The sequence below is a fragment of the Serinus canaria genome, chromosome 2 (genome assembly GCF_022539315.1).
Source record: "Serinus canaria isolate serCan28SL12 chromosome 2, serCan2020, whole genome shotgun sequence".
In the NCBI taxonomy this organism is placed as follows: domain Eukaryota; kingdom Metazoa; phylum Chordata; class Aves; order Passeriformes; family Fringillidae; genus Serinus; species Serinus canaria.
The window spans coordinates 134,153,699-134,176,887 of NC_066315.1; the positions used below are offsets into that span (position 1 = coordinate 134,153,699).

At 41.7% G+C, this 23,189-nt stretch overlaps 1 protein-coding gene across 1 annotated transcript; it reads left to right on the forward strand.

Annotated features, from left to right (window-relative positions):
* The first annotated feature begins 2,228 nt into the window (after nt 1-2,228).
* On the forward strand, nt 2,229-10,725 carry TRHR (thyrotropin releasing hormone receptor). The gene is made up of 3 exons (XM_050971039.1): nt 2,229-3,023; nt 9,568-9,964; nt 10,703-10,725. Exons 1-3 carry the CDS (start codon nt 2,229-2,231, stop codon nt 10,723-10,725), a joined length of 1,215 nt encoding a protein of 404 aa, XP_050826996.1.
* Nucleotides 10,726-23,189: the final 12,464 nt, after the last annotated feature.

Consider the following 23,189-nt stretch of genomic DNA (forward strand, 5'->3'; position numbering starts at 1 on the left):
AGGCTTCACTGTCTGACAGTGTGGCAGAAAGGCATCAGCCCCCCCTCAAAGAGAAATCAGTCTATGGAGGTGCCAAAAACTTTTAATTCAGCTGAGGTCCCTGAGAATTGGGGAGTTTATCCACAGAGCCATCTCACTGAGTTTCCTGGTTTGAATCTTGGATTCAGTGCCCTGCTGGGTCCCTGAGTGCTGACACTGACTCTGTGATCTCCCAGTCCTGGGCTCCCTCGTGGTTTTATGCTGTGAACATCTGGGGCTGGTTTAGGCTTGAACATCAGGGGCTACCCCCACTGTGGTCACACAGCTTGAAAAGCATGGAGTCCTAAGGGGAAATCTGTCCATTTTGAAGGACAAAATGCTGTGGAGTGTAGAGGGGCTGGAAGGAATATTTTTTTATGACACCCAGGCATTACAGTAGTACTGACCTTCTTCCTCTTTCAGCTGTGTCCAAAATAACAGGATCTGAAGATGGTATGAAGGACAATCAATGTTTCTGCTGATATACTGTTGTTCTAGTAATCAGCAACCTGCATTTTCCCACAGGCCACTGCAAGACCACTGGCCAAATGTTCTAATTCTTTTCACCCCGTTTCTTAATCTATTTAACAGGAAAAATTATATTTGCTTTACTTCATTAAGTATTCTTGGATCTACAGGTAAAAAGTATGTGATACAACATAGGCAAATGGAAAAAATTACTGTAAAACTTCACTGAGTGGTTTCAAACCTCTGGAATTGTTCAAGTCTGATTTTCAGCTCTCATTCAGGTGATACTCTCTTTTTGTCACCACCTGTTGTTTAAGTCTACTTAAAATCCTAGTTTTGCAAACATGTGCCAGTGCTAAACACAGTCTGTTTTGAAATCCAAGATGCCTTTTCTCAGTTGTGTAACACTTTATTTTTGTTGAAGGTTTTGTTTCCTGAGCAAAGAGCAAAACCAATTGCCCTAAATGCAGAAAAATAAGGGATTTTAAGACAAATTTGCTCTTCAAACTTTTAACACAATAGCATGAGGAGAAATGGTGGGCTGAGGGATTGTGTTTGGGAGCTGACAAGGGCACTTTCACAGAGCCTTACAGAAGGGTTTGCTATTGTTTTTCTCACTGAGGCATTTAGATGGCAAATGAGACAGCAAAGTGCAGTCTCCAGTTGCAGCTGGGCAACCGAATTGGTAGGGTTTCATCTGCACTGCTCAAAACAGTTATTTCCAGCAGCCTTTGATTTGTCTGTGGTTTTACACAACCTGACTGACTGTGGAGGAGTTTATTCAATCTGAGGAGAATGCACATTGAGGAAAGAGCAGTAGATTAGTGACACCGTGTGTGTTGTGTGCATGCACACGTGTGCCTGTGTGACTGATCTCGTTAAGAAGCAATTTGTGTTGCGATCATTTATTGCTGCTCTGCTGCAATTCAAAAGGGTTGAAAGGACTCAGGAGTGATGACAGCTGTAGCGATAGAGGTTTTGAACAGAATTCTCTATTAAGTAAAAAAGACCCCTACATTTTTTCCTGCTATTTTCAAAACCTGGGATGCATTTGTTTCTGTAAAGCCGTGAAGGGACTATTACAGCTCATTGCAAAGCAGGAGGCAAATGTAAATCGCCGTTACTTTCACGATGGCATGGCTGCAGTCAGAATTTTAAAAATCAGCGCAATTCTGTCGCCAGTCAGCTCTCCTTTGTTTGCCAGTGTGGGTCAATGCGATCGATGACAGCTGTCTGAGAGCAGAGAGGGAGAGCGGCGTGAAGCAGAAAAACTTCACGAATCCGTCTCTTTTCACCTCCTGTCGCTGTCCCCACCCTCGGAGCGCGGAGGCTCCTCCCGGCCAGCGGCGCTGCTGGAGCCCGGGCCGGCTCAGCGCGGGCGGAGCGCGGCAGCGGCGGGGCAGGGGCTCCGCTTCCCCGGCCGGGGCCGGCAGGAACTCCCACCTGCACGGGCTGGCTTGTCATGAATGCCTCAGACCAGCTGTGAGGAAACAGCTTTCAGCCTGTGCAAGTGAGCTGGAGCCTTAGAGGGGTTAACCCATCTCATAGCTGACTTTACAAAGACTGAAAGTTCAGGTGCTTGAGGGGAGTGGAGGTACAGGGATGGGACTGTGACTGCATGGAGAACGTGTTCTGGGGCTGCAGCTCACCCACACTCTGCTCCAGTGACCCTTTTGCAGGGGACCATGGAGAGCAGGTGCTGAGATCGAGTGCTTGGCAGAAGCAGCGCTGGGCTGGTGAAGATGGAGAATGGCACAGGAGACGAGCAAAACCAGACTGGGCTGCCACTATCGAGCCAGGAGGTCATTACAGCTGAATACCAAGTGGTTACCATCCTCTTGGTCCTCCTCATCTGCGGGCTGGGCATCGTGGGCAACGTCATGGTGGTTTTGGTGGTGCTCAGAACCAAGCACATGAGAACTCCCACTAACTGCTATCTGGTGAGTCTGGCCGTGGCAGATCTCATGGTGCTTGTGGCTGCAGGACTGCCCAATATCACAGAGAGCCTGTACAGATCCTGGGTGTACGGCTACGTCGGGTGCCTCTGCATCACTTACCTCCAGTACCTGGGAATCAACGCTTCTTCTTTCTCCATCGCTGCCTTCACCATTGAGAGGTACATAGCCATCTGCCACCCAATCAAAGCTCAGTTCCTGTGCACTTTCTCAAGAGCCAAAAAGATCATTGTTTTTGTTTGGGCTTTCACCTCCATATACTGTATGCTCTGGTTTTTCTTGCTGGACCTTAACACAGTAGCCTACAAAGAGACCACTGTTGTGTCCTGTGGCTACAGGGTCTCCAGGAGCTATTACTCTCCTATCTACATGATGGACTTTGGTATATTTTATGTTGTGCCAATGGTATTGGCGACTGTGCTCTATGGCCTGATTGCAAGAATACTGTTCCTGAACCCCATCCCTTCAGACCCAAAAGAAAACTCTAGGACCTGGAGGAATGATGTGGCTCACCAAAGCAAGCCTGTGAATTCCAAGATGACTAACAGGAGTTTCAATAGCACTATTGCTTCTCGAAGGCAGGTAGGAACAACTATTTGAAATGGCTTTCTGAAACCTAAACAACTTGTTTTAAAGCTCACTTGTCTGAAGCTGTGGAAAGAGGTAAAATATATTCTTTCTTTCTTTTAAGTAGTCAAGTTTAAAATCACATACACATATACTTAAAAATAGGGGTTTTTTCCTTGCCTGTACATTATTACATACTGCAAAAACCAAAAGAGAAGAAACAGTATTTTATTTCCTATATCAGAAAGCAATTAGGAAGTGTCAGATATGATGGAAACATTTTAAACTATAATTTCTTTACATTACAGCTTGTTAGTAATCTTGCCAAATATACAAAGTGACTCCAGGTTTATTTTTGAGATTTGAAGGGAAGGAGCTGTCCTGGGAGTTCAGGACACTTGAGGCTGAGTCCCAGCTAAGGCACTATGTCACTCAGCACATGCAGTCAAGATGTAAATTTTCCTGTCTCTACTCTCCTGTGAAAAGTCTGTTCAAGGAAGTCTGTGTATAAATTGCTTTGTAAATGCTAAATATCTTTGTTTCTCTGTCTCTCAGAAATTATATATTTTTTGTGCTGATGGCTCAAAACTGAGGCATAGGTTTGAATAATTTCTTTTTATATAATTGAATATGTATGCTGCTGTGTGTAATAATACCAGTGAAATATAGTTAGCAGATTAATTGCTGGCTGTTTGCAGTAAACCACATGGTGTGCAGCAGGTAGCACAGCTGGTGCAGTGATGGGAAACACAGGGTGCATCTTTTGCAGATGGCTTTGAGATATTCTTTATATTCTTCTTAATATTCTTTAATATTCTTTATATTCTTCTTATTTTGCTTCTATTTCTACTGTTTATGATAGGGACCATGTTCTCTTATCAAAGAGATGGCAAAACCCTCAAAAGTTAACTGAGCTGCCTTCTAGAGCACTGAGCCCTCAGAGACCACTAGAGCTATGCTTAGAAACACAACACAAATACATGGGCTAGGTTAAATTTAATTATGTTGTCAATTATAGTTAATAATCAGGAAGTGTTTAATGTTGTTTTTCTTTGTCCATTAATTAGTAGAAGAAGATAACCTGCTCTTCAAGGTAATATCACTTTATACTTGATTACATGTGCTAGTATCACTTGAAAATCAGACAAATCTTTTATATTGAACACTGATGAATATGGACACTGTTATATCGTGAAACCAAAAAGTGAAGCTCATAATGTGATATCTTTTATGTCTTGTAAAGACAGCAAGGCTTTCTCTAAAAGCCTAAGCAACCTGATTGCTTAAAGCAGCTGCCTTATAAGTAAAGCTAGAATTTGCATATAGTACAACACAGGAAGAAAAGCAAGGATAGTGTGGCACAATTAGTAATATTTTTTGTATAATAGCAACATGCAAAAGATAGGCAGTGGTGTTAGAAGAAGAAAAACAAGATAAAAACAAGTATATATTAAAAAAAAACTCTAGAATCTCAACAGTTAGTAAGACACAAAAGGGAAAATTTCCTGCCATGCTGAAAAGGACACATGTAGCTGACAATATAGTCTGGCCTGACAGTGAGTCCTGCTGAAATGTGAAACTCTGTGTCTTCCTGGATTTGTGTTTGCACTACAGGGATTGAGGAGTGTACAATACCCAGCATGTGATCTGTAGAAAAAGTTGTCTGCAAATGTGGTGTGAACTTCCTACTTCTGTAGCCATTCTCATATTTGTCCAAGAACATTTCCATTAAATTAAATGTATGCATGTTTCTGTAAGGGGGCTGGCTCCAGCTGAGAATGGAAAAGAAACTGGGAAGTGCTCCTATTCTTCATGATCCAAGACAAGGACAGGCAAACAAACTGTCAGTTATTGTCATGGGCAGGGCAGACTCAGCTTGGGGAAAATTAAAATTGCCAATTCATTGCTGCTGCAATAGCCACAAGTTACACTCGGTCCCTTCCCTGCAGCAACCAGCAGTGTGGGGCCAGCCAGTGCTGCAGTCAGGTTCCAGAGGTTGGTCCCTTGTCACTCCTTCCTTCTCACCCTTTTCCTCTGTTTCAGTGTGGGTCCTGCAGACCACAGATTACAGATATTTTTTTCTTTTCCATTCATAATATGAATACTGAATTACATGTTGGCATGTAGGTTTCATACTTTCCCCAAAGGAATTCTTACTTTCCTCAGATATCAAGGTGACTGAGAAAAATAAATGCAGCCTTACATAGCAAACATGTTGGTTTAAACTTGAGATGGAATCCAGCTCACTTAACAGTATGTGTATCTCACAAAGTTAGTTGATTAGTCCAATCAAATCATCTAAGGTGACCATGGCTATCCATGGTCAGGAGTAACAGGTAGATTACCCTCTGGAGAAAGTCCTCTCTTGGACAGTGTTGCAGTCGTGACCTGCTCACCAGAGAAATCCCTCTGTTCTCTCACAGCACAGCAAGCACTGATTTCATCTTGCAGTGCAAGATAAGTTTTACAGCTTACATGAAATCTTCAGTCTTATCACTTGGTTTCACTTGTGGTGTTAGGATATCAAGACTTTAATCCTTCTATTTATTGAATTATCCTCCTCATTGCACAACTTCTTCTTGATTAGGAAATCATGGACTGAGATATACAGTCTCTGTGTGTTGCAATGAACATGACCAGGTACAAGAGGAAAGCTGTTATTACATGCTTTAAAACACCAGAGTGACTATTGTTTTATTGTTTGGTTTTTTTTACACTATCAGTGTAAGAAAGATTAGTACTCAAAAGGAGAAGGAAGCAGTACTAAACTGTTTGTACCAGGATAATGAAAATGTTTAATGAAAACTCTCCCTTAGAATAGGAAGCTTTTGGAGCAGGAAGGAAAAAGAGGATACTAATTCAGAATTAAATTATTTGGACTCTGTTTAGTAAAATATATTTTAAATATTCTTTAGAATGTCCTCAGAAATAAAAACATAGGGCTTGAAGAATGTTTATATGCAGGCAGGACCATATTAAATCTCAAGCTCTTTTGTTACCATTCAAACTTCACTTGAAATTTGGACAAAGCTGAAATTGCTCAAAGTCTTTTTACCATGTTTTCAATCTCCCAGAATAATTTGTACCCTGAGCATAGGACATACAGTGCACATCCACAAGAAAAGGGCAATCAGTGTATGCTCACCTTCATAACTGAGGATGTAGTGCTGCTGCTTTCAGGGAGCTTTGGTGTATGCTTACATGTAATAAAAACATGTTACTTTAAAATTTATCCTCTTAGCACTCCACTGATGTCAAATAATTAGCCTTTTCCCAGTATGTTTAGTTCTGTTTCATATGAAGTGTTTCGGAAAAGGATATGGCATTTTACTTAAACAAAGAGGACCAAACTTTCCTCTAAACAATTTATGTTCAGCAATCAAGACTTTTGGTGTGGATTAGAATGCAGCTTTGGCCTCAGTCAGGTATTTAGATAATGGGTTCACCTATAAAGCAAATTGAGGTGAATTTGTGTCAGAAGTCCTGAGTGGTGTGGTCTTGTTCACAAGGGTCTCAGGATGAGGGAAGAGACGAGAAAGTTGACTCCGTGTATCAGAAAGCTTGATTTATTATTTTATGGTAGATAATATGTTAAAACTATACTATAAGAATAGAAGAAAGGATTTCAGCAGAAGGCTAAGCTAAGAATAGAAAAGGAATGAATAACAAAGGCTTGTCTCTGACCGAGACAGTCTGGACAGGTGAACTGTGATTGGCCCGTAATTGGAAACAACCAGATGAGACCAATCACAGATTCCCCCTGTTGCATTCCACAGCAGCAGATAAGAACTGTTTACAGTTTGTTCCTGAGGCCTCTCAGCTTCTCAGGAGGAAAAATCCTAAGGAAAAGATTTTTCATGAAACATGTCGGTGACAAGTGGTGCCTCACCCTGCAGTGGGGTGACAACCCCCATGCTGGGACTAAGTAAGCCTTGCCAGAACACCTCCTCAGAACTGCTGCCTGTTGCACATAGATGGTGGTCTGAGGTAGCTGAGCATGAAGAACCCCTCCAGATCCAGCTGAAGGAGGATTTACCAAGGAGCAAATCACTGCCTGAACTCGGGGCCTCATCGTGTGTCTCAGACACAAGCACAGCCGGTCAGATGGATCAGGAAACTGAATTTCTGACAGGCACTAGAGACCTTCTGAGAGGTTAGTTATTTTTGGCAGCTTTGCAAGGATATGTACTGCAGATAGTTTAAAATTATAGTGAATTCTCCTCATTGTCCTGTATGGAGTGGAGCACCAAGAGATGCCACCAAAGAGATGCCATCCTCGGGTTCTGCCTCTTCTCTTGCACTGCAGGCAGACTCTGTGAAGGCATATGAGTACATGAGTTGGTTTGTTAACCTGAGGAGAATGAAAACCAGCTCTACAGAATGCTTTGTTTCCAGCAATAGAAGCTTATGGTGTTGGAAAGAAAATGTGCATCCAAATGCCAATATACACAAATTCAGCTCATAATTTGCATACTACATACATACAGACAAACATACGTATATAATATAGATATATATGTATTTGCAGTGTATGGGATACAGGCACTTGAGCAGTAACAGTCTTTTTTCACTGCTGTACAGTGTTAAATGTGTGACTCTGAATTACCCCCTCCTTGACAGTAAGAATAATTCACTTCTAGTCCACACTCAAGCTGATAGCTGCAACACTGCAAATGATTGTCTGAGCAATTTTTCCTGAAAGAAATGTAAATTGCCAATGACTGGTAGGTACCATAATGGAGTGCCCTGCTGAGCTTCTGGTAGCAAAGTACTCTGATGCCTGTGTAGGCTGTTAGGCCTGAATGCCTGAGCTGATGGAATACATCTGTTGGGTTGGCTCTGTCCCATTGTTCACCCAGGCTCCACAAATGGTGGCTTTCTTCCTTTAAATGTGGATTGTTTTCTACAGTGAATGATTGTTCTCCACTGAATGGATTTGCTCAGTTTGGAGGCACAGGCTGGAGCTGAACTGGAGGGATGAGAGCCAGAGTGGGTCCGTACTGGGTCAACTCTCTCCTTGCCACCATGTTCACAGGAATGGCCCTGTCAGAAGTGGAGATAAGGAGAGATCATCCTTTGAGTTACCTGGAACATTCACGTTTGTATTTTGCTCTATTACAATGACTGTGCACAGAATATTAGAAAAGAAACCGTGTAGAACTCATAATGAAATGTATCAGTCAAGTGACAAAAAAGGACATAGCATTTCTCAGTCTTATTCTTTTACTTCCACTGAACACAGCTGTAGAGAAAACAAAGGTAAGGGTGAGGGAAGAACTATAAGATAAAATTCTAGCCTTTGAATATGCACATTCAAAGACCAATAAATAGATAAAGATACCTCAATTTGTGGAGTAACTTTGATTTTCATCACGTTCTTTATTATAATACCTATAACAAACCAAACAAATTGGCTTAAAAGTGTGTCTTTCTAGAAAGATAGGAGAAAATACATTCATTAGGCAATGTGATAGCTGGTTTCTGTATAATGAGCTTATCTAGTCAGAGGACAATAGAATTAGATACAACTTCAAACTAAAGCCCACTTCTAAAACTAGCATGTGTGAGTGACCTTCGTGGAGTTGTCGTCTATTGAAACTCTTATAAATCTACAACCAGAAGAAGCAGTTGTAGCTCACCAAAATGTGTGCCAATACTTCCTATTACACACAATTAACCAAGTCATCTCCTGACTTCCATGAGGCTGTGCCAACGTATCCTCCCATGTCACATTTCTGTGTGCTTTCTACTTTCTTTATTGATATCTTTCAGACTTTCTTTAATGTAGAGACTGTTGAATACTGTCTACATCAGAAGTAAATTATTTACAAAAGAAAGACTACTTTTAAAGTGGATTTAATTTTTTTTATTATTTCTCATTCACTTCATTTCAGCTATGCTGACTATTCCCAAAGGTTGTTCTTTTCTTTTTTCTAAAGAAAATTATGTAATAGAATTAAGGTCTTATAACAATCAAGTTTGATTGATAATCCTTTTTTCCCAGGCTCTGTAAACTTTATTTGGCTTTTCAGAGTAAACGTCAAATAATTAAGATCTAATTAAATATTGAGGATTTGAGGAAAATAAATTAATTAAATTGTTCTCTTTTTGTCCGTATTTTTGGCTTTGGGACATTGTTTTAGGCTGACTGTTAAACCAGACAACCCAAAAATACTTCATGTTCAATTACTCTACAGGCTATACTAGTCTAAAGGTAGAGATATAATGTGTTTGGAAAAAAATACTCTTTGTCCTTTTTTCCCATTTGAATCAACACCCTCTTCCAGAATAAGAAGTGGAAATGTCTAAGGTCTACAACACTTGGCTTACTGGGATATCATCTGGAAAGAGTAATTTAACAAAAACTAGGAAAAATTGGAAGCCAAGATCTTTGTACTTCCCACTGTAGCAAACCTTTCTGAACCAAATATTCATCAGAAATTCCGACTGAAGGATCTGTCCAGAGGTTTGGTTTGGCCCTGGAGGTGTAAGAATGCACGTGTTCATGCCAAGGGGAGTACTGACCTTCTGCCCCTCTTCTGTCTCTGTGTTCCCTCAGGTTACCAAGATGCTGGCCGTGGTTGTGATCCTATTTGCATTCCTGTGGATGCCCTACCGCACCCTGGTTGTTGTCAATTCCTTTCTTTCCAGGCCCTTCCAGGAAAACTGGTTCCTGCTATTTTGCAGAATCTGTATTTATTTAAATAGTGCCATCAATCCTGTAATTTACAATCTCATGTCCCAGAAATTCAGAGCAGCCTTCAGGAAACTGTGCAACTACCAGCAGAAACAGGAGAAGAAACCTGCCAGTCACAGCATGGCCCTAAATTATAATGTCATCAAGGATTCTGATCATTTCAGCACTGAGCTGGAAGATATTACCAATACCTACCTGTCCTCTGCAAAACTGTCCATTGGTGATACGTGTTTGTCATCCAAGGTAATAGTTAATACATGTCAGTGTCTGCTGTGGGTCCTCCAGAACCAGAGCACGTTGCTGGGCATGGGGCTGTGCTGGGGTGGCTTTCAGCCAGGGCAGCACTGCAGAGGGCTGGGAGAGGCTGGCAGTGGCAGGCCATGCACCAAACAGGGCATGGCAGGCAGGGACACTGCCCAGCTCTGGGAAGTTTTGTGTTCAAAGTGCCTTGTGCCAAGCGTGGGGGGACTTGGGGGGTCTGAAGCGTGCAGAAGGGTGGGGAGAAGCAATCAGGTGAAGCCTCCTTTTCTGAGGGGCAGTGGGCTCTAGTGGAGCATCAGAAAGTTGTTCTCAGCGTGGTGCCTCAGGTGCACACATGGCAGGAGGGTGATGTTGGTGTCTGAGCTCAGGGATTCTCTGGGCATGCTCTGGCTGGCTGCAGGGAGGGCCATGGGGCATTTTCTTCTGCCTTCCCTGTTGACTCCAGCTGGGGTTAACCACACAGCTGGTGCTAAGGAGAGGCTCTCCCACACACCAGCACTTTCATTCTGCAGTGTGTAGCTCATCTCTTTAACCCACTTCCCTTGATGATGCACGTTACTGTTTTCATGATGCTTTTTTTACACAATACTACCTAAATGCTGTTTGTGAACCCATATATTTAGATCTTAAAAATATGGATGATCTACAAAGAGGCTTAGTTTTCATTTGTTTTTGCAGATTATGTGAGAGTGTAAAATATTCTTTCTCAGTTTGCTTCCTCTCTCCTTGTTTTCAGGCCTGAGGCCCATCTTGTTCTGAGTGTGCAGCCATGTGAGACCTTTGGATGCTCTGTTCCCACCCACTGTATGAATTGTCAGGACATTTCTGCTCACAGAATTGCAGAAGCCACCAGAAATCTTTTCATACCTGTATGTGCCCTACAAGAAAATGCAGCATCTTGGGGAGTGAAAAGAGTAGGCTAACTGAATGAAGTACTTAATACATCCTAACTTTAGCCAGGTGAGTTGGCTCCAGGAGAACACCTAAATCCTTCTTCCCTTTACCTGCCTGAGGAGTGGTCTGTGATCTCAGAAAGAGCAAGGCTTGCCAGGACATGTCCATGGACACAGAGTGGGGCAGGGGATGATACTCCCTGTGAAGATGAGAGGTGAGGAGAGGAGCTGCTCTAATATGTGCCTGCACTGGGCAGTACCTGGAAGACCTTCCAAGAGCAGCCAAAATTCCTGCTAATAGCAGTAATTACCTGCCAGTGACTCCCTCATCCCACATCAGTGCAAATCTCATTGCAGCCATCACAGCACGCTTCAATAAACAGGTGTCTGATGGCAAAAAGCACAAAATCTTTCCTTTCTTTGGTTTATTTTTATCTTGAGCAGTGTGAAATAGGAAGACTATTCAATGAATTTACAGCAGGGAACAAACAAATTAAAAAGTCAGTAAGAACTGACTTTTTAAGAAGCATTGAAAATATCTGATTTTTTGCAGCAATCAAGTTTATTGATGTACCATGTTAAATGTGGTACATCTATAAACTATAAATAGTCTCGGCTATTGCTGAATCCTCTTGGAAATTAGCAGATATTGAAGAGTATGTAACAGGCTTTTAACAGCTTCTTTTATCTTGGCTCAATACCAATTGTACCTAAAAGTACTAGAAGGGGTTTAGAGCTTTAATGTCTACAATGTCTGGGGAAAAGAGGAAAAGTGACACTTTCAAAATGTTTTTTCTTAAAATTTATCTACTAGAATACTTTAGGACATAAAGTGTTGTCAGAGGAAAAGTCATCCTGGCTTTCTACTTGTCAGCAGAGCCCCTTCCCTGCTCTTCCCACCCAGGCCCATGATGAGCAGCCTGGGGCCATAGTCTCCCATGTCTTTCTTTGGCTTTGCTCTAGCCTGGCACTCGTTCTTGCTAGAAGTTCATTTTCTCACTTCTGTGCTGCAGAAGGCCAGGAAAGTGCCTGTGTATTCCTGTGTGTCGTGAACATTTTGCACAGCTTTTGTACAAAACCTGATTCACAGAGCAGGCTGATTTGGAAGGGACCCAGGAGGATCATCGAGTCCAGCTCCCAGCCCTGCACAGCCCCATCCCCAAGAGTCACAATCCTGCCCAGTGTGGGTGAAGGAGGCAGCCTCTACAGCGTTGTAAGGCTTTCCTATCCAGTTTTCTTTTGCCTACACAGCCACTCCCCTAATTCAAGCCCCTTTCACTAATATTCAACTCTATTTGCAAACTAAAAATACCCTGATAGGCCTCAGATTTGAATGCTAAAACCATGAACCTACGTCTGCTGACTCAAAGGACTCCATTGGGCATTCTCTACACGGCAAGGAGGAAGCAAACAGATTGCCCAGAGAGGTTGTGGAGTCTCCCTCACTGGACATATTCAAGAACCATCTGGACTCAGTCCTGTGCCATGTGCCCTGGGATGACCCTGCCTGAGCAGGGGGGTTGGACCAGATGACCAACTGTGGTCCCTTCCAGCCTTACTCACTCTGGATTCTGTGATTTTGCAGTCTGTATCCTGCTCTGTCTGCCTCCTTGCTTTCTCCTGTTCCACCTCTGCAGAGCTCCACAGGCACTTTCCAGCTTGGCAGAGTGATGGCAGGGCATGGAAGGGAGCAGCAGCAAGGAGGTTTTAACCAGCAGAGTAGGTGTGACAGAATTCCAGAAGCTGGCAGAGCTTTGTCTGGAGCAGAGCCAGAAGCAGGACCCATGCAGGCCATGTTACAATCTTTCCCAAATCCTGTGCATTTCCCAGCTTGCCACGCTGTCCATCTGAGCAGCAAGGCCACCAGGCAGGCACAGGCAGTGGGGTCTATTTCTGTGCAGATGTCTGAACCCCCACAGGGCTGGAAGGGCAATGTCCAGACTGCTTTTAAAATAACAAAGAAGAACTAAAATGACAAGAGAAAGTCACGTGTCAGCCAAGTGAACAAAGTTGGCTCGGGCTCAAGAGTCAGAGAGAAGGATACCAATGTATTCTCCAATCAGTACCTAGCAATTAATCTCATAAATACAGTTCTGTAGCTGTGACATACACTTTGGGCAAACCTTTTGTGCAGCTTGCTGTGATAATACAGAGTTCTATAGCACCTCACTGCTTACACTTGCTTGAAGCTACAGGTGGCCATGATAAGGGAAAGCCTAGGAGAGATACCACCACCTGTTTAACATTTCCTCCAAAGCACCTGTCACAGAGAAATCAAATTATTGTGAACCTTACACAGGAATTTAAGGTTGCTTAGCCAAGAGACATTCAAAGTAAAGGCAAGTTCCTCTGTCTGACTTTGCAAACTCTTGTGCTGAAGCCAGGAGTGCTCCCAGCTGCTGGGAGCTGATTCCCAGTCTGAGCTGGGGCAGAGGCTGCAGAGGCAGCCACCTGTGGAGCTGGTGCCTGGAAATCCCTTTGCCCTTCTGGTGCTGCTTTCAGCCAGGCATCTCTTCAGTGCTTTCAGAGGAGGCCCTCTTTCCAGAACTTCTCAAGAGGTGCTAGAACTAGTGGCTTTTCTTACTTAAAAAGCAACATGTGCAGGTCTAGCAGCAGGTAAAGAGGGCATTCCATGGAAACCTGGCTGTCTGGTGAGGAGCACAACTGGCTGGGTAAAAACTGAGCTCAGTGTTTGTATAACGACAGTAAAACTTACACTTTTATCTCAAGGCTTTCAGAGCACAGACTGAATTACAGCTTTTATAGACCAACAGTACCAGAAGTGAGTTCTCTCCTTTATTTGCCTTTTTGCTCAAAAAGCAACTGTCTGCTTTCTCATATGCTCAAGTGAGGTGTTTTAGCCCATATTCTTTGTGATGCTTCATGAAGGGCTAAAATCTATGTAGGTGGCTTTGTATCCACCATCACTGGGAATAACAAAAATTAAATTCTTTCTTTCTGATATTTATTTTGTGCTAACAGAAATTATTATGATTGCAAAACTGTGTGCAAAACCACAATATTTATAATTGCATATTTAAGCTAAGGTGTGATTTAACTGATAATGTGATGTGACTGTGTCTTTATAGATATTAGTTGTGACATCCATGCTAATTTTATACTGATATACAGCTAACACTACAAAACTTTGTCAGGTATCATGCTGATGTGATTGTTTCTGCATTTGTCCTTTTGTTTGGAACAGCAATCAATCTTTTTTCTTGTACCTAGATGTTCTAAATGATATATGTGAGAATGTATTTTTTTAAATTATGCGGTTTTAAATTTATTGATAATTATATCTTTGTGTATTTATTTTGTGGATAGCCAAGTCCTTTGCAACATTTAGTCTGGAAGAATTGTCTGATTGGTAGCAATCTTGAAATCCATGCTTATATCTTTACTTAACATCTTTCCTGTAAGGGATTGCATTCTTATTGGACTTTTCTTTAGAAGTTTATTCAGAATGTAACAGAAGAGGTGCTGCTTTCACATCTGGCTTGGGGAGCTATGCTGCTTCCCTTCTGAAATGCTGAGATTTCAGAACCTTCAGTGAAGGTAAATTGTGCAGCTGAGAAAGGTCAGGTGTATTTGTAACACACTTTAGTTCAAATAGTCACAGGACCTCCCTGAGTTCAGAGCAAAGGATCTACCAAAGAAGCTCCAGTGTGCTGTAAAAGAGTTTATGATGCTTCTGTGGAAATGGATGGTACAAGTCAGATGATGAAGATCTCACTAGCATCACTTCTAAAACAGTTATCTGGAAAACTGGACTGAAGGAGCTGCTGCAGTACCTCTCCAGCTACACAGTGAAGGCTTGGATCAGTAACTTTTGACGTTGACAAATTTGTTTGTTTCTTAAAAAGTTATTCTATAAATAAATAAATAAATAAATAAACAAATCACACACACACACACACACACCCCAGATCTGAGCACTGTCACCATGTAAAAAGACCATTATTTCAGAAATGTGAAAAGATAAATTGTTCTTTCAACAGTGAATTAATTTCTCTGCTATGTGTGCTTCTTTTGCAGCAAAAGTTGTTTCTTTTACAACAAATTGCAGTGAAATTTGAAAAATTATCTTTCTTATCTTAAATCTTCTTTAGACAGAATTGTTTCTTTGCTCTTTTGTTCTTTTTGGTAAGAGTTTGTTTTCTCAGGATTCCTTCATTACTACTGGGATACAGTGATACAGAGAATGCAAGTGAATTGGCTCAATCAAAGTGATTTGGACTCCTGAATTCATTAATTTGGGAGCTGAATCTTGGAAATTTGAGTTCTAACAAACTATGTAAGAGCAACTGGTTTGGAGGGAATTTTTTCTTCGCCTATCCAGAGTAATTCCAGTTTCATTCTGTCACTTCATGAGGTTTATTTATTTATTATAAATAGTGTGAAATTGTTCAGAGGAATGTACTACTGATAAATGTAGAACAATTTTTGTTCCAAAGAAGCATTTTGTAGTTCTTGGATGCATGCTACTGTGGGGATTAATTTGTAATGGATTTTTGTTGCTACTCTAATAAAAGGTTGAGCAAGATAATTATACTGCAATTTAATTTTTTTAACAACTACTTGAATAAAACTTTTTGTTTAGCTGTCCTTGTCAATGGACAATGTAACAACATCCTTTTTCATCGGTAGAGGAATGAGATCTTGTAAAATGCAGTTTTATTCCTGAAGGAAGAGCAGTCTAGCAGTAGTTACAATGCTTAAATGGGAAGGGATTCTTGGAATCCTTGTCCTTGTTACAAGGATTATTTATGTATTTTCCATTGGACAGCATTAAACACAATGAACAAACAAATAAAAAAGGAGAAAAACTCACACATCTTGGGAGTAGAGGCAGAGCCCAGAAACCTCTTTGTTCTTTGGTCACCACAATCAGCATAGTTGGTTCCTGTACTCCGTGGGCACTGCTTGGCTTTCCTGCTGATGTCAGCCACTTGTGCTTGAACCCAGCCTCAAGAGGATGAGTGGAATTACTTGATCTGCTGGTTTTCCTCAAGGTAATGCACAGAAAACTCAGTCTCCTGAGGATCAGGATATACAGAAAGGCTAATCTCCCTAGAGCTAGACTGAAGCCCAATTCATGCCCCTCATTTCTTAGGTAAATGCTTGCCATTAGCTCTAAAGACAGAGGGCTCCCTCTCCAGTCGGTTCCTGCTGACTTTAGTGAATCCCAGGCTGTAGGTTCCTCAATGTTTTCATTTGTATCCAACTCAAGTTTTCTACATGGGGCTGGATAACCCCATACACTGGTAGGTGGTGGGGCTGGCCTCAGAGCAGCCCTGGGCACATGAGGCACTGTGCACCCTGTGAACAGAGTGACCATGAGGCAGCAAAAACCACCTGCAGCAATGACTACCAGTTTTATCCCATTCCTTGGATATATACAAATATGGAATAATGAAAATAAGATTATAGTAATGGACTCACACAAAATCTTAACTGAACTCATAGCTTCTAATAAAATAAAGCTCAGGAAACAGGTAATGTCTAAAATAAGTGTTACCCATCTAACAAGTACGATTTTTGAGATGAGTTCTATCTGTGATGGGCATTCCTTGAATTTATATTAATTTCAGAAAGTAATTATGCAACTCTACTGCTTGCTCCACAGCAGAAAGAGGCCCTGTAACAATGGATCAAATCCCTGTTGATCACAAACAGGTTTTTCTATCAAGCTCTAGACAATAAGTGTATGAAAGAAAACAAACAGCACAATGCAGCCCCAGTGTCTGGGGAAAGTACAGACAGCAAATTGGGATAACAGATTTGCCTCATATGCCACTGATTTATATCTGAAAGGCGTCTTGAAAGGCAGGCTGTATTTTGTTCAGACAGACACTGCCATTTAGGAGAACAATGAGCAGAAATTACAAAGGGTTAATAAGTTATTTAGCATATAGGATACACATTTAGGAAGGAAATAGGAAATGGCAGCTCTGAAGGGAGGAAGCATCTTCAAAAATTGACTCTTTATCATGTAAACATGACATTTTAAAATGTTATGTAGTATCCTACTCTGTTCATGCAGAACAATTAGGAGAGTGAATAAGGCTGTGGGAGGATACAGTGGATGTGTGGGAGAGGCAGATGGCCGTGCCTACTGCAGTGAGAACAGGTTAGTCCAATTTTTTAGAGATCATGTCTAGTAACAAGTTACACATCAAAGAAGCTTCACAAGCTGTTGCTGTTACACTAAAATAGCATGTGACAGGATTTAAAAGAGACTGTTGTGTCTGATGCACTGGAAAACATAAGGGGCCATGGACGGAGCTCACATCATAAGACTGCATTTTCCTAAATTACAAACTCCAGTTTCTTTTTCCCAGTGCTGTGACATTCTGGACTGTCAGGCTGAAGTTCAACAGGCTACTTCTGTTATGACTTCTTAAAATAAACGTTTTGGTCCTAAGGAATACTGTTCTGCAGGTGATAATTGCCTGTAGTGAATAGTAGTGAATGAAGCAGCAGCTGGGACTGGGCACTGTCCTGCTGTCACCAACGCTGTCAAGCTGTTGTTCAGTCCCTGGAGCACATCTAGTCCCCAGCAAAGTGACGCTCTCACAGGGAGAGAGGCTGGCCTGGCAATATTCCAAATAAGCACTTTGGGTGTTGCCACCCTGTTTGTGAGGGTAAAGGAATTTCTGTGATGCAGACACAGACCATGAGGTGCCTGTTGGGTCTGGAGCTGGCAAACAGATGGTGGTCTAGTTTGGGGTCAGCATAGGCACAGCCACTCGACCTCATGGGAATTAAATGACTTTGCTCTCCTTTATTTATGAGTTCTCCTCTCCAAAGGTTTCCCCCCAGTGTCCATAACAAAGTTAAACTCAGTGGTTGTTTTGTTCTCTGCCAGCAGTTTCATCCTTCACATCCAGATCTGAACCTGACTTGTGCTCTGGAAAGAGTGTCTCCTGCCTGGAATGTTTGGATAGGAGGTAAAAGATACTACTTCTCCCTAAAAGTATTATTCTTCTATTATAAACAAGAATAAGAAAATAAACTTTACCATAGTATGGAATTATGTTTCTCACAGGAAAAGTGTTTTATAGTGTTTGCAGATTTTGTTGTTATTCACCAGAGGCTAATGAAAGGACAATAGAAATGAGTATTACAATGCAAAGAAAGACCGACTGAACATGGTTAAAAAGCAGTATAGAAGGGGTCGATACCATCTGATTACAGCACTAAACAATTACAGTTCTTTAAGTGCCTGTCTCAAAGATTCTGACTTTGTGCTGAAGTGCTGTTAAAATTCTCTCTACCACCAAATTCATCAAACACAAATACACTCTTGGTGACCTCTGTGTGTTTGAAAGCTTTGCAGAACAGCATTGGTTAATTAATTACAAATTTCTTTTTAAATAAAAGACACTGGAATGGATTTTCTTTTCCCACTTAATGAGAGCTGTCGAAAGCCAGTTTTTTCTGATTATGGTTTCAGCACAGTTGCTGGACTTCTGTCAGTATTTCAGAAATCTCATCTCTAAGACAGTGCCAGAAGCAGCAAGTCTATGTGAGTATATTAAATGCACAGTGGGGAATAAAAGACTGCATGAAAAAATACCTCAAATGGGAAACACATTCTTTTAATTCCTTCTCCTTCAATACTCAAAAGACACTCTTTGAAGGGATATCCCTCAGTAAACCCAAGTGAACATGGTGGATATGTAGGACAGCTGCCATCAGCGAAGCAGCTAAATGTAAATTTAGAATGTATATCTCAGAAGGCTAAAACCTGTGTTTATTAACAGTGGGTGTAATCCACATACATTGACATCAGTAAGAGAAATGAAAAACAGGTAATCCCTGAGCTCTGCAGCAGGGATTTAATCTCCAGAGTTCTGGTGAAGATATTTTTCTCTCTAGTTTGTTCAGAAGGATTTCTTTTTTATTTTTCCACCAAAACATACTATCTCATGCATTCTTTCCCTTTTGCTCTAGGTCATTTATTATCCCCAATTGTGCTGTCCATGCTGCAAATCTCATTTGATGGTTTTTGGCTGGGAGGAAGTCAGAGTTTGATTTCTGACTTCAGTTGGTTTTCTTTGTTCACTAAGACAAAATATTGAAACTCTTGGGGCACAATAAAATTAGCATAAATCCTCACAATCCAAGTGTCCTTTCTGCTCTCCAGAACATCTGCTTTGTGGAGCTGCTATTTTAAGAGTCTGACTTGGTACAAGGCTTACACTGGACAGGTACACAAATGTACCAGGTACATTTCTGGTAAATCCTATGCCTCAGTTTAATGAAAGATGCTACCCTCTTAATTCTGGCATCAGTGAGGACATCACAGGGGCATTATCTTGCAGTCACTGCACTCCACCATAATGGTTGTAAGAATCTGTGAGTTTTTATGGGGATGCTCATGCAAAAATGTCTTTGGGCATTTATTTCCATGAGTGCCACTCTGATGAGGTTTTATAACCTGGTTATCCCAGTTTCTGGGAAGCTCATGGTCTCAGCTGCACTTATTGCCACAGCACAGGGAGAGAGGGGCTGAGACTGTGCCCAAACTTGTGATGAAGGCACAATACATTTATAAACACAGAATCACAGAATAAGCTGAGTTGGAGGGAACCCACAAGGATCACTTAGTCAAATTCCTGGCTCTGCACAGCACCATCCCCAAGACTCACACCATGTGCCCGAGAGCATTTTCCAAACACTTCCCGAGCTCTGTCAGGCTGGTGCTGTGACCACTTCCCAGGGAAGCCTGTTCCAGTGCCCAACCACCCTCTGGGTGAAAAACCTTTTTCTAATATCCTCCCTTGACACAGCTTCAGGCCATTCCCTTGGGTCCTGCCACTCATCACCACAGACAGAGAAATCAGTGCCTGCCCCTCTCCCTTCCCTCACATGAACTTGTAGCTGCAGTGAGGTGTCCCCTCAGTCTCCTCTCCTCCAGGCTGAACAGACCAAGTGACCTCAGCCTCTCCTCATACAGCTTTCCCTCAAGGCCTTTCACCATCTTTGTTGCCCTCCTTTGGACACCCTCAGATAGTTTTCTCTGTCTTTTCTCCACACAAGGTGAGGCTGCCCCAGCTCAGAGCAGAGCAGGACAATCCCCTCCTGGCTGGCTGGTGATGCTGTGCCTGATGCCCCCAGGACACACTTGGCCTCCTGGCTGCCAGGCACAGACCCACAGGCAGCATCCTGCATCCTGCTCAGCCAAACTGGACCAACCGTGGGGCAGCTGCAGTGGCCAGGCTGCCCATGTCCCTCAGCCCCGTGCTGCTGAGGCACTGACACTGGTCTGCACTGTGGGGTAAGTGAGGGGAGCCCTGCTGTGCAAAGGCACTGAGGAAACAAACTTCTTGGAGAATTTTCCTGATGCTGCATGAGACAGTTGCATTGGAACAGAAATTCTTCTTGCAGTTAAAATTTCCTATCTTCCTAATGTCTGCTTCCAACAGAAAATTTCTCCCAGTTCATTTATTCATTTTCAGGAAATTTTCCACTATTCAGAGAAGCTGTGTAGAGTATTTCTTTATGTCCTAGGTTCTATTTAACTTTTTTTTTTTCCCTGTTGTTCAATTGTTGTTTCCCCAGTAACATGTCTGGAGTTGGCTAATGTATGAAATGCAGAATGTGTGGCTCAGCAATGGGTTCTTTGCATTACCAGGGACTGGATCTTAATGAGGTTTGTGTACTTAAAGTTTGCAAGTTAATCCATTTGACAAAGGATTAATAGATGTAATGTTCAGATCCACCTGCTTATTTTCCTTGGGTAACTCTGTAAAACAGAAACAAGTTATGAGGGGAAAAGGGAAAATTTTCTCTTTAATTAAATTATGAACCACTGTAAAGGTTGAAGTGGTTTGTTACTGTGGTGTCTTTTACAGAATGACTAAAGGGCTCAAAACCTAATTTTTGTGACATGAAGAGATAATGTCACATGAATCATTCCTTGTCAGCATGACTAGGAGCTGTACCAAACTAATCCATCATTTCTCCAATCTCCAGAATGTCATTTTTCATAGTCCCTCATTTGAGGAAAGTAATTGGAAATTAATTAGAATTAATTGAAAATTGCTGTCATGTTTTACTGATCAGGAATGGAAGGACAAGGCAAAAACACCTTCTGCTTCTTCATCTGTTACCATCAATCCCAGCAATAAAAAGAAATAGGTCAAAAATTGGTTTGGTATTTTTTCAAGTTGATTGAAATATAGAGTATTAATTACTTATGCATAGAGTAATTACTCTGACTGTTGATCCAGCTGGTAATAGAAATGAAAGAGAGCAGTGAATTGCTTGTGTAGCACAGAATTTGCCTTTCAGGATTAGTAGTTTCAGAATTGCAGTGTTGGACAATGGAAAAACACAAGATTGCACTATACTGTATCTCCTTTAATAATACTACATGAAATTGGAGGATAAAACATAGTAAGAAATATTTTTTAATCTGAATTTTATATCAAGAAAATGGTTCAGAACTTGCAAATTGAGGAGAGAAGGATGTGAACCAGAAATAAAGATACAGATAAGATTAAAGATACCAGAGTCCATCACATGTCCCACTTCCAGCTCCTTTTCCCTCTCTTCAGCGGCCACTGCTTCATGAATAAATCAGTACAAGGACTGATCAGAGAACATCTTTGATTTTACATAGGTTACCTGCTTTCAAAGAAAATATTTGCTAAGATTCCTGCAAATGTAATCTTTCTGTATTGAAACTAAACTATTCCTAACTGGATGAGTAATCAAAGCTGCAAAGTGCTTATATTTGGGTAGCTAATCAGAGCTCCAAAGTGCCTCATTGCTTAGAGCTAGACACACTTTCATGTTAAGCTGAATAATTAAAATTGAATATTTTCCTGTGCAAAATGAGATGCTCAAGGCCTAATTTGAAAATATTTTAGTATTAGCAGCTTGAATCCTCTGTGAAGCTAGAGAGGAAGAACTAAAGAGCCCTGTAAGTATCTAGGCTTTGAATTAGGATTTGTTTTCTGCCAGTGGATGTTCAGCTTTTCAAAGTAATCAAAGTTGGGGAAAGATATCTCCTAAACAGTGGCTGTCTCAGAGATTCCATCTGTTTCAGCTAGGAAAGATTAAAAATAAATCCACACAATTAGGTTCACCTGCTTCAGTCACAGTAAATATTAGAGTAATGGAGCACTTGGTAATTTTGGTCACCAGTGCTGGTACTTGTGGGAGTGCTTTTCAATTCACTTCAGACACAAATCAGGGGCAGCAGACAGGATGAGTGTGTGTGGGGAAGGAGACTTTCAAAGTAGTTCAATGCATCACCTAAGACCTGTAGGAGAAAGTCTGCAACATCCAGATATGAAGTGACAGAAAGCAGATATGAGCAGCATGGAAGGACAAAAACCCAGCAAACCATCAAGAGGCATCTGGGCAGGACTTGAAAAGGCAGAAGTTCAATTCATTTCAAACCCAGATAATTAACCAGATTTTAACCATGATGATTTGGAGTGTAATTTGTGATGTCTTCCTGTCATCACTGCTAAAAGTGAGCTTGAACAAAGCCACTCTAAGAACAAAAAGGCAATCCATCTAATTGAGCAAAGAGTACTTCGGTGCTGCAGCTCCTCTTCACTACATTTAGTCAAGTACTAACTAAGGCAAAGATACTCTTGTTTTCCAGTCCTAATCTCATCTGAAAATCCCCTTGCATTTCAGGTGTGCCAGCACAGAAGAAGGGGGGGGGACACAATTCCACCTGCCTGATGATGTTTCTGCCCATGGAATCGATTCCCCTCCCTGCGCCCAGTGGCACAGAGCAGTGCAGGTCCCTGCCCGGCCGCAGTCTCTCCCAGTGCTGCCTGTGCCAACAATGAAGGGTGCATGTCATGCAGGGAGATCCAGCTCCTAGGCAAGACTGGCCTAGGGATATCATATCAAGGGTTAAGTTTCTAAAATTTCCACAGACAACCTGGTTGCCAAGGCTGGCTATGGCCAACCTCCACCATCATCCTCCAGGTCCGTGCTGTCCCGCAGTCTGGTGTCCTTCCCATCCTCAGGCACTTCTGTGCTGTCTCTGCTATTCAGACTCCAGACTGGACACAGATTACACCTATTTTTTTAAGTGTTAAAGTAAGTGAAGTATTTAAGTGTTTAGTTAATGATGTGCACATTCTTTGGAACAAATTGTTCCATGCTTTATTAAGAAGAGAGAAGTCAATCCTGTTTCAGAGAATTTCTTTGAGGGACTTTGACACTGGTGTGAAAGAAAAGGAGCTCTGAATAAAGATGTCAGAGCTTTGCCTCAGCTGTGGCATTACTAGGGTTTCTTTTCTCCTCTCAGTATCTCATTTTGGTAAAATTAATAGAAAACATACTTTTTAG